The sequence below is a fragment of the Cydia pomonella genome, chromosome 12 (genome assembly GCF_033807575.1).
Source record: "Cydia pomonella isolate Wapato2018A chromosome 12, ilCydPomo1, whole genome shotgun sequence".
Taxonomy (NCBI): domain Eukaryota; kingdom Metazoa; phylum Arthropoda; class Insecta; order Lepidoptera; family Tortricidae; genus Cydia; species Cydia pomonella.
Genome location: NC_084714.1, coordinates 11341798 through 11354623, shown reverse-complemented (window position 1 = coordinate 11354623; position 12826 = coordinate 11341798). Strand labels below are relative to the sequence as shown.

At 37.7% G+C, this 12826-nt stretch overlaps 1 protein-coding gene and 1 long non-coding RNA gene across 2 annotated transcripts in view; one reads left to right on the top strand and one right to left on the bottom strand.

The window, feature by feature from the left end:
- The window catches only part of LOC133523578 (BAI1-associated protein 3), a 159678-nt gene that overhangs the window by 124098 nt on the left and 22754 nt on the right, over positions 1-12826 (bottom strand). Inside the window, exons 3-4 of the mRNA XM_061859243.1 lie at positions 8751-9033; positions 6005-6209 (exon numbers count right to left, since the gene is read on the bottom strand). Of these exons, the coding sequence (XP_061715227.1) occupies positions 6005-6209; positions 8751-8907 (362 nt within the window). The 5' untranslated portion in view covers positions 8908-9033. The remainder of the gene's footprint in view (positions 1-6004; positions 6210-8750; positions 9034-12826) is intronic.
- LOC133523579 (uncharacterized) lies at positions 3545-6293 on the top strand. The gene is made up of 2 exons (XR_009800247.1): positions 3545-4570; positions 5875-6293. It is a non-coding gene; the product is annotated as an uncharacterized LOC133523579 (long non-coding RNA).

The window sequence follows — 12826 nt, the reverse complement described above, 5'->3', positions numbered from 1 at the left end:
GAAATTATATCTAGTAATTTCTGCGCACGTGTCGTGTACAAGCATCTATCGTTGGCATGCTACATTCGGTTAATTGTAAATACTTATGAAGACCTTAAAATTCTGGCCTTACAAACTGTATCGTGAAGTCAGTTCTTACTTAAAACACTACTCCTTTATGTGCATTGTAAAACTGTTATTATTTTTTCTTTTATGGTGCAAGAAACTTACTATGTCTATTTAGTTTCTAGGCGAAATCTTCAGAAATCGAAACCCTGACCACACAACCTTCGAAAGGTTGTGTGGTCAGGGTTTGTTGAATGTTATCAACGTGAGTAATAAACAAACTGTATCAAGCCCTAACAAATTGAATTCCCCTTGTGCAGGAGATGGGCCTCGCAATCCTTAATTGCTCCTATTAGGAGTACCTATACGACGAGGCAATCACCCTGTCCCGTGGAGGAAGTGACCGAACACCTTTACCTAGGTACGAGTAAGTATATCTTCGGTCGTTTGCTCAACGAACACCGTGACTGTTTCAGGGGTGAAATTACGATATGCGATTCCGCATAGATACAATCACGCTAAACACAAAACACACAAATTCTCGAATAAGATACCATGCATATAGCTAGTGATCTATTTATTTATTTAATCATATGCCATAAAAAAGTCATAACTAATCGAAATCATACATCGGTTATGTCACAAATTAATATCCAAGGTACTTAATAGCTATTCAGGCTCGACAGTTGATGTATCGAAGAACAAGTCATCGGGGCTTCCAAAGTATAGGCTCTGAAAGTATTGACTGGGTACAAACAGCTAGTAATGCCAACCGCAATAGTAATTTCATTCACGGTCTTTGATACCTCTTGTCAATACGGAAAAATAACATGTATATATATTTCTGCGTAACTTGTAATAATGGACCGGAAATTACTTCATCAACACAAGAATTGCTAAGGTAACGCTACCCAGATATAAAATGGCATAAAAGTTGCAATCGAGCCCGACTTTAATCAAATATTCTATTCGGCCAAATGAAACCCCCGTTGATAAATCGAGTCATCTACGTAGACGGGAGGCCGCCTGTTATTTCACCGACTTTGTTTATTGATGCCCATTACGAAATGCTCAGGTCTGAATTAAATAAAGTTAATTTAAGCCAAGCGTTGACGAGATTGCTAGGTTCGTGTTACCTACGCGTACCTCTAGACTTACCAGTCTTCAGGATATTCACGATTCATGAGTTCATGACACACGAGGGATTTTAACCTTTTTCAGAAATGGGACGGGACTTTTAAACTTATTTGGTACTGAACAAATATGACACAGACATTTTGGCACCGTTTAACAGCCAAAGGTTGTACATAACATGAAAATGAAAATACTTCCATCGGAAATTACCATTATAAGTTCAAAGTAAAAAAAAGTTCTTAATAAATGGACAGAAGTTCAGGAAAATGCTCCCATGAGATAGCTGCGTGGTTTAGTTTTCTCTAAAATATAAATAATGCAGTATGAAGGCATAGTAGGCCCTCACACCGTGACCGCACATTTCCTTTTCCCTAATGGAACAAGTGCGCTTACGATGGCAACTTTGGGCAGTCAAAATGACTGCTGTCATTGGTATGCTTACAATACAAATACTCAGGATAGATGGAAAAGTATCCCTACTAGTAGAAACAGATGCAACAATATTCCATATAGCCCCACTGGGGGGGGGGGGGGGGGGGGGGGATATCCCGGTAGGGATAGGTAGAGTAGGCGGAATAAATATATTTGTATCTGGTAGTGATAATCCTACTTACAACAATGTTGTCATACATCCTTACTTAAATTATAAATCGTGTTACGAGCGACTTTTGGTTAATTAACCCAGATTAAATTGAGAATATAGTGGTAGTACGAGTAGGAAATCAGTGCTCAAGGGGAATGCGTGGTCGCGTGGATATATTTAACGCCGGTGGTAGCTGAACAGGAGCGGCTTGATACAGAGTCCCGGGCCCACATCCATATGTAGATTAAATAATGGTATTGGAGATAAAGCTAATAGCAGTAATAGCAAATAGAGATTACTTATATTTTTATATTGCATCCGCATGAATAGGGTTGTTTCCACCTACAAATCTTAGGGCAGAATTGTATCCCAATAAATTCTTTTGGATTATAAGAACATGTTAAACTACTTTTAGGGGATCTGTAATGACCATATTTTAGTAAATATTGAATTTAAAATATCTTTTGGCACACGTCACGTGACCAAACTCGAAACGTCTTTTAAGATTTTGATGACGTCACAACTCGCGGATTGACACTGTTGGCAGTTAGGCGATAGACAACAAATGACAAATGTCGTTTGACAGCTCGTATCTTCTACGTGTGTATGTAGTTATGTGTCAAACCGTAAACTGTGACGTCACTCAATTTTCAAAGAGCGTTTTTGGCGCGAAAGCATCCGTCAAAATATATTTTGTTCATTTAACATATTTAAAGCCGTTTTTAGTATAAAGTTGAATTTTAGGGCAACTTTTAGTTAATATAGAACGTAATACGAGCGTTTCAAAAAATTGGAAACAACCCTATTGTTATTGTCGTAGATGGATTTGTACATTTTATTTACCTAATTGTATATTACAGGTTTGTTTAAAAAACGTCAGTAATATTTTTACTGCGACATTTTTTTGGTAATTTTCACCAACGTTTGCGTTTGTGGATCAAAAGTATCAAAGCTAAAGGAGAATCATAATTCGTTTGCCCTATTCTCATCATTCGAGTTCGGCGATGCATGTCTTTTTCCTCCATACATCTCTGTCGTTCGTCATCTCATAATTCACCTACTTTTTTTTCATATATATCATCTCTCATGTAGTCTATCCTCCTTTTACTTAGTTTTCCTTTCCTCTTTGCATCCTTCCACATTCATTCCTAATACCTTTCGCGTCACATCACACAACTTTTGTCCTTCCGCATCACATTCAAAGTATTCAAACACACAGCAAACTCGATATACATTCCTTAAAACACAGCTCCCTTTACCACCAGCCATGGCAAGCCAGAAGCTACGTAACCGAGAAAAATCCCAGATTCCCTCAGGTATGTCGAACCGCTAAATTCTAACCTAACCCCAGCAGCTCGCCACAATGTGTTTTCTACGAGTGGCGTATCAACTAGTATTACATAATCTGTGCCGCGGCCGCAAGGACTTGGCGCTTATTTGCAATTCCCTTCCCTCAGAACACGTTAATATCCTTTGGCTCTGCAACTTCCCGATACTGTTATTTATCTTGATAACCTTTGTTTTACCGTCAACGTCCGAAATTAATTTATTGCTTCCGCAATTGCCAGTGTTAAATAATAAGTTTCCTTATCGGACGAAAATAAATCATTTTCGTACCTCGTGTATTATTGATATATATTGATGATAATATATATAATAGATACCAGTAACTATAAACAATCATATACTTAATGACCTTACTGTGTAGGTACGACAGGATAACCACTAATAAAAATAATTCTGTGTTAACGGACATTATTCTCAATGAACATTGACATGAATTGTCCTTAAGTTTTAGATATTCCAATATATTACATCGTAAACGGCCTTATGAGCACTACGAATGGGGCCGATACATGGGTGTCAAAACCGCATTTAGTTACACCGCTGCGCTCAGTCGTGTGACGAATTGCGCAGTGAAAAGATGTCACGCAGCATAACACAAAAATGCCTAATTGCGTTGTAAAAGGTTGAAAAAACCATTATAAAAAGTGTGAGAAGAAAGATGGGATCTCATATCATCGGTAAGTCATTTCCAATTACGTTTATTTATTGCTTGAAACAAATTTTGAAGGATAATTTTATTTCATTCTCACGCGCAACCGATGTTCGCTCGTACGTCATGACGCTTATGCATTAACCTTGTAAGAACGTCATTTCTTTCGTCGTATTTGTGAGTTATTATGAAGTAGAAATGCATTGTGCGTTATTTACATTATATATGGATAAATATATGTACTTAATATGATTACCTACCGTATATAATTACCGAAATTAAAGTATTACCTGTCTTATAGAGTTATTTCCCGTTTCTTTTACATAATGATTAAAAACATTCAAAATAACAAGAACACGGGTTTGTTATTGTTTTATTCGTTGACTTGGGTATATATTTATTCTTATCATGTATAAAACTTAGGTTAAAGTATAAAACTCCATAAATCCATATTATGCATTTTAACCAGTGGTTCGTCACTAGCCACGGACACGGGCTCATGCTGTTTCATATTTTTCTACATTGTCACATTAATACTCGTACATTTTAATACAAGAAATACAATATTACTGCTCCGTCTGTGACGCCCTTAAACGTAACCCGCGTTGCGTTAGCCTTGTATGTACGCCCGTACAAAGTTATCGCTTCGAGCGCTTGGTAGGCGGGATATGGGCGGTGCTCACGAGGTTCTACTTCAAGGCCGCAATGGCAATTCGTATGCAAGGGCTTATCTCTAGTTTATATCTATGATTCCTTACGTTTTTAGTCTGTTGAAACATCATACCTACCCTAAAGCTGACATGAATAATAGGGTAACAGCACCAGTGGCCAGCCAGGGACCAGTAGTCAGCCTTTTAAGTCGTTTATTGGTCATAAATATCTGGTATATTCGATTAAACAAATCGCGAGTAGTCAAATAGGAGCTCTGATTCCTTATTCGTTAATACGTAACGCGGCAGGTGCGGTGAGGTATCGGGGAGAAGAAATATACTCGTTCATAAAGGTGATGTTTGTTGACGAGAGCTAGAATGTCATGTCCGCCATATTTTTTACTGCACGTGGTGTTCTTTTAACGCGTGAGAAAAAATATGTTTTAATATAAAAAGTTACTGTTTTTTGTTAATGATGGGTTTATTGGTTAGTTTATCTATTAAATTGCGTTATATTCAAATAGAAATATCAATATTTAACTTATAAATTGAGGAGGTTGACCACTGGATACCACTTTTTTACAAAAAATCCAGTGCTCAGCCTCCCGCGGCTGACCTTTGGGTTATTAGTTATTTCTTTTATTTTCGATCCAATACGACCGTTAGGACCGTTACATTTACATTTTCAAATTTAGTTAGGCATGTCTCAGTCAATTTAAAGTAAAACCCAGTAGTCAGCCGCATTTGAAATAACGTTTTAATGCGGCTGACCACTGGGTTTCACGGATCCAGTACTCAGCCATTATCTTCCTTGGTACGTCGCTGCCAAATATTATGAACTTTAACTCATTTAAATAAGGTTCAAAAGTGTATACATACTTTTGTTGAGAAATATTCCAATATCTAACGGGCCCCTGCACTGGTTTCACCAGCATTTAAACCGTTTTTAAAAATAATGAATTCTATTAAATAAACAGATTCATTAATAAAAAATAAGAAGATAAATACAGTGTTTATTAGTTTGCAAGAATAATTTTAAGCACCTATGGCCTACAAATTTCGTGGCATGAGAATTGTACTTATAAGAGTATAGGTACCTACCTATACTCTAGCTTCCTACCTAGGAATGATAAATATTATAATATCGTTAACTTTAATACAAATAATAGTGTTTTTTATTTCATTGTTATTAATAGTTTATAAAGGCTGAGTACTGGGTACACAAAGGCTGCTTACTGGATTTTAGAGGCTGACTACTGGAGAAAAGTGCCATTTTTTGTTTAATCTTAATTATAGATATTATAAAGAGGATTGTTATTTTTTGACATACTTTGTTTTAAAACTATAATAAACAATTGATCTAACCATGTTATGCGTTTATTTATCCGACTAATCCTGTAGAAACGTCGAGAGTACAAACTTTAAAAATGCGTTATAAGGCTGACTACTGGTGCCTTTACCCTAAGAACAACTGCGGGTATTCCGATAAACCTGCGTAGCTACATGTTGATATAATTGCTAGGCAATCTCCCTGCGACCAAGAAACATGAACGTAATGTTAAGGTCAGAAAAGAAGAGCAAGTGCACGCAACTTACCCGGAATTCACCGAGTTATCTACTTCAGGCCACGAGAGCCGCCTCTTGCAGAAGGCCATGGTGGGCTTCTCTGGTGGCGGCGGTTGGCGAGGCACGCGCAGCGACCCGCCTCGGCGGACCGGCGCCGCTGGGGCCAGGCAGTCCAGCGTGCGGCGCCGCGTGCTCAGAGCCGACGCGCCCTCCGTTGGCACCACTCGGGGAAAACCTACACATCAAAATATTTTTCTCACAAATGATAGGCTAGGTTGATCTGCTAAGTTATCAGCCAAAAATTAAAAAGTTAAAAACATTGCTTGTAATTGCGATGTTGCATGCCAAGTACGTTTATTAGTCGCGGTCCAAACTTTAAAAAAAGTTGAAACACCCTTATAAAAAGTAGGTTTTTATAGCCTAAATAAGCCAAATTGTCTAACGGCCCGATTCGAAAAATGATTAAAACACGTTTAAGATCTTGGAAAGATCTTTAAAAGATCGATAACTAAACGAGATGTCAAAATTGACGTTTATTTCGATTCCGTTGTGATCCCAATAAGATCTATCTACGATATTTCTATCGTCAAAATGACATTGGTTGCCCGAATCGAGTTGCTTCTGTCAATTAAATGACATACAAACGATATCTAAAAATTAGAACCTATCTAAACCAGAACTTATCGTTATCGTATTTCATTCTTCGAGTCGGGCCGTAAGTGGTTATAGGCAGAAAAATACCCTTGCATATTTTTAAAGGGGGTCAATTGTAAATGAATTTATTTGATGCAAAATAAATGCAAATAACTTTCATGAATTCAACGGAAATTACTTATCTCAAGTAATATTTATCTGAGTTCTAATTTGACTGACGCTGACAGAGCTAACTTCAGCAACGAATTATATGTTTTCAGGAAAACGAAAAGGTAGGATCCCGATCATATGAAACTTACGAAATCATACGAAATAGTACATTACGATACAAGTGCGAAAAATAGGAAATTCGAAACGAGTGGCGATAAATTAAAACACGACCGAAGGGAGTGTTTTAAATCGACACGAGTTGCGAATTACCTATTCGCACATGTATCGTACAACGTTTTACAGTACATATGGCCCTTTAAATGTTCGACACAGTAACATAATATGCTACTTCTCGCACTAGTGCTATAAAGTAGCCCCATATGTACTGTAAATACTTTATAAGATGTGTTCAATGATGATAATCTTAGATTTTTATTGCTAAGCCAATTTTTGAGAAAAACAGTAGTACCGACCCATATTTATTTGTTTTGGCTAGAAGGCCCAGGAATGCCATTTGAAATAAACACTCGGGTCCGCAAATTGCATCATTCGTTATGGATAAGGTGTTGACAATCAGAAACTTACTATCAAATCTGTCAGAATACTCAGAAGTGAGAACCTCGTGAACTAAATTGAATAAATAAATAAACGGCGTAATAGTACATTACGATACAAGTGCGAAAAATAGGAAATTCGAAACGAGTGCCGATAAATTAAAACACGACCGAAGGGAGTATTTTAAAGCGACACGAGTTGCGAATTACCTATTCGCACATGTATCGTACAACATTTTACAGTACATATGGCCATTTAAATGTTCGACATAGTAACGTAATATGCTAATTTTCGCACTAGTGCGGTAAAGTAGCACCATATGTACTGTAAAAATTATAATGTGACTTTGTTTTGCAGTTACGTACTCGTACCTATACCTACCTATAGAAACATACTCCTTACTTTACAATAATCTACTTCATACCTTAACTCAATAAAGTACATACCTACCTGCATGCAGTCACTTTATTAGTAATAATTACATAATATTTATAAAATTATATATATGTAAAAACATTGATGCATGATATATAATCTAGAATATAACAATAGTGTGTGCATTGACTCGTGATAGTTGCGAACCTTTTGCCAACATAAACAGATCAATTCACTCGTCTTTTCTTTCGCAAAAGCTGACAATAACTGACAGGCCGATATCGTCCGGCGAAGCGAACTGGTAATGAGTAGGCCCCTTAAGACAGATTTATTGTTGCCACTTGCTACGCAGCAGCTAGGGAAATATTCTATCTCGCAGCTAAGATAGCTTCGAAGATTAAACACATTCTTAGCATACATATAATTATTCAAATGTATTATGACATACTCATTTATAATCATTTAAATCTAGTTGAACTTTCAGAACTTACAGTTGCTTGTTATCATACAATTAACACTCGAGAATAACTTTATCCTGTGGACAGAATAATTCAAACTGTCGAGTTGAGTAGGGCAAGTCAAGTCGAAATGAGTAGTCCCTTTCGGCTCATCTTTGTGTAAAGTTTCAGAAGCTCGTCATTGTGACTTCGCAAACAAAACACTTTGGAATAATATAAACTGATTTACTTATACATAACTTTCCGATAACCGATTTCTTTGCAAATATAAAGTATATGTAAGTATATACAGAAGTTAGTTCGGGGCACTGGGATAGTAACTTTTGTCACCGACTTATGTTTCTGCCTTTCTTATTTTTTGAATCTAGAATATCTAACTTTCCTATATTTATTTTAAACTCACATAAAATGGAAGATCACGCAAAAACACATGTTGCAATTTGTGCACAAGTGCCGGCGACGGAGTGGAGGGTGGCAGCTGCGTCGTCTCTTCAGAGTAGCCGTAATACGAGGACGTCACGCGGCGCAGCGACAATTCCAGTTCCACAATATACTAGCCCAGTTATATCAGGAATGGGACTTACCCCTCATGGTAGCCGTGGAAGGCTGCGGCGGCGGCTGGGCCGTCTCCTCGGCGGAGCGGTGGCGCGATGGCGGCGCGCGGCGCGGCGACAACGCCAGCCCGGCCACGCTGTCCGCCACGCCCGCCACGTATTGGCCCAGTGACGTCAGGAAACTCATCGCCACTATCTCACTTCACTACGCGATGTAACGTATCACTCATTTGCTAGCGTGCTAGCATAAATCACTATTTGGCACTGGTTTAACTTTTTTTACTGCACATTGTCAGTTCGTTTATAAGTTTATCTGAAACAAAAACAAAATATTGTTAAATAGAATAAACCACCATTTTTTATACAAGTATGTTCAGTTACACGTTCACCCGACATTCTTGTAAATTTTTAAATAATTCCAAAAAAGTTTAGAGATTTCTGGAGTTCTTATAGGTAATAAATTGGTTATATTATGCCCGTGACATAAATACTTGTACTATTAACAGTACTTATTGCACCAACTGCGCGGTGACAAAGTATGGTGTGCCACTATAAACAACATATTTTCATATGCATTAGACGTGTTTATACTCCAAGACTCCGTGGACGACCGCTTCTCCATACAAACGTAGTCCCTATTTTCCTCCCTGGGTAATATCATTTTGCATAATATCAATTACCAGGGAGAAAAATGGGGACTGCATTTGTATGGAGAACCGGTCGCCCCCATTCCTCTTAACTGAAGAGCTACCTACTGACTGACTCTATCAACAGACAAACATAGGTGCCTGTGCGAACCCCAAATGTGTTAACTCGGTTAATATAATCTTATACCTATTATTATACAAGTTAAATGAATCTACCAGCTTACCAAATCACGAGAACAGAATGACAAGTAGTAAGAGTAATGAAAGGTTGAATGACATGGAGATGACTGAACATGATCAAGTTACGAGTTTTACCAACCAAGAGGAAATGAACAGAGCAGAGAAAAGAAGTAGGGGTGCAGACTCAGAAGAATTATGGATACAGGCAGGTAGACGTGGAAAACTGCTTGCTCGAGTCGCAAATTCAGATGGTGACGACTCCACGAGGGTACCAGAAAAGAAATTCGAAGTTAGCATGACGGGAACGGAAATACTGCCTAAACAATTTAAGCTTGCAAAAACGTTAAAAGCGGAAAAAATAAAGGGCGTTAGCAAATAAAATATGTACAAAGTGTTAATCCAGTTCTCGATAGAGGAATATGCAGAAGCACTCATAAATTCCAAGATATTCAACGAAGGTGAATTAAAATGCCAAAAAAACATTAGAAATGAACCAGCCATCCAGTGTAATACGGGATATTGATCGCGAATACGCTGAAGACGAAATTTTTGTAAGTTTAAGCTGCAACTCTGCTATTATTCTTAGCGTTAAACGACTCAAGCGTAGAACAGAATCCGGTAAATGGGAGAACAGTGAAGCAACAAGGTTTTGTTTTGAAGGGGCGTCACTGCCACCGCATGTTTATTTATTTGGTGCAAAATTGAAAATTGAGTCTTATAGATACCTAGTAACACAGTGTTCCCGCTGCTAGAAATTTGGTCATATGGCGTGACTGTGCCCGGCCAATCGGCCATTTGTCCAAAATGTGGGAAAAATCACGAAAACTGCGAGAAGATCGCACATAAAAGCGAAAAAATTTCCAATATATGTGCGAGAAAGAAAAATTCGTGACCTGATGTCCGAGTTTAATTGCTCATACAAAAGAGTACTAACCTTATACGTTCCTCCCTCGCCTCCTCCTGCAAGAAGCGTTGAAAGTAACTTCCCGATTCCTGAATCTGAAGAACTTCAACTAGGAGTTCTACGTACATCAGATACAGCACCAAATACGCCCCAATCGTATGCTCAGACAGCGAAAGAAAGGAAGGAAAAAATCAAAAAAGGGAAGAAGACAGGAAACCGAGAATTAGAATGTAATGCTCATATTCTCTAAGTGACTGATAGAAGTTCATCAATAGAAGGTGGTTCCCATACAGAAAGAGAACAGGAACCAGCGGGAGCTCGAAATATGTCGGAAAGAAAACGTACTTTCTCGTGGATAGTGCTTTGGAATAAACTAAAAACACAATTGTTAAATGAAGCAGCACCCTTGGAGGACAAGATAAAGAAATGTTTTGACATAATTTGGAAAGCGGTTATACCTCTTGCAATACAGTACCTATCGGAAATTCCTTGTCTTCGTCGTATCCAACGACACCCCACGCTAGAGTTGATACGAAAAAAATCATCCTGACTATTTTTATAGAGAACCTAGCCTAAAAAAAGTCTAGTTTTTATTGTATGACTTTATCGGCGTAACTAATTTATATCCATGCCCATTTTTATCTTACTAGGACTAACGAGCACGGCGCAAAGCCGCGGGTGGTCAGGCGGACTGACAAACAGGCGGACATGGCAAAACTATAAGGGTTCCTAGTTGACTACGGAACCCTACTAAAAAGGAATGTGATTGTTATGTAATTATTAGTAAAGGTACACATGAGCCTAAAATATTGAACAGCTGTTGCTTCAGAAATGCGATCTCAGCTATCATATACCTACCTACTTAATGCTAGCTACTGCAGGGAACGACAGCTTGAGATTAGATAAACGTAGCGTCGAGAGTCGAGATTAATGTTCTCATACATCAATTTCGCTTAATTTAAGAAACTTATTCAATTTCTGGAAGAACCCCGTTTACGGGACCATCCTATATTTACATACATATTATTGTATTACTTCGTTAAGTATGTATGTATAGTATAGATATTTAATTAAATTTCCATGGCAATACATTTAAATTTGAATTGTATTTGAATTCTAATCTTTTTATTTATTAGAGTTTTATTCTTTTCATTTTCATGGCGCTGTTATTCTCTTCTTCATAACCTACACAAAGTCAAGAATGCGGGCTATTAAAATTAAGGGTCGGAGTTGAAATAGCCGCAATATTTTTTCTCATAAGTTATGAACATTTTAGGGTCGCACGTGAAATTATCATGAAAAATGTATCCGACGTTTTTTGTATATTGAGATTGTTTAAGAAACAATAAATGTGGTATATATATATTTTAAATAATGCATATTAAAAGCAGAAAAAAAAGACTCTTTTTTTTGTAAGGGACCCAAAAAAGGTATCTTGTTTCTCGGAAACTTAGCGAACCCACCCGTTCAGGTTCAGGTCTACAGGACTTTATTTTCCTACTTTTATATAATACGAAATGATAAACAGGTTTGATCTGCAAGTGCCCGTTTTTTTCTTAGTCCAGTCTAAAGTTCACATAACTATATTTTTTGTTTCATGTCTTTTTGTATATTCGTATTATTTTTCGATAGTTGTGTAAATAAAAACTGTCTTTTTGCAAAATATTTCAAATTGTAAAAAAACACTGTTTCTTTATCTTAGGTTCGTAACCACGTAATCACTCAGCCGGATGCCTAACTTCAACTTGCTAGATCATCTGGAAGTGGGTTAGGTTTTTGATGTTAGGTCATTCAGTCAGTGAGACGAATCCAGATTTTTAGATGTTTTGTTAATAACCTTCTTCTTCCTCGCGTTGTCCCGGCATTTTGCCACGGCTCATGGGAGCCTGGGGTCCGCTTGACAACTAATCTCAAGATTTGGCGTAGTCACTAGTTTATAAGAAAGCGACTGCCATCTGACCTTCCAACCCAGAGGGTAAATAGGCTTGGTTGAGATTAGTCCGGTTTCCTCACGATGTTTTCCTTCACCGAAAAGAGACTGGTAAATATCAAATGATATTTCATACATAAGTTCCGAAAAACTCATTGGTTTGAACCCGCGACCTCCGGATTGCAAGTCGCACACTCTTACCGCAGCGCTTCATGTTTGTTAATAACCAGTTGAGCTATATTCATGAAATTTGGGGTTTTAGTTAGCCTTAAGGGTCTTAATATACAATGTGTTTGTCCACGTATAGTGGAGCCGTTAACCACGTATAGTACGATGAATTTTATCGACAAATCACTCCCCATATCTATGTTTTTTCTCAACGATTTTAAAAATGCACCCTTTCAAAGTTGTATGTAGCCAAACACTACTGCTCTTGGCACACTGC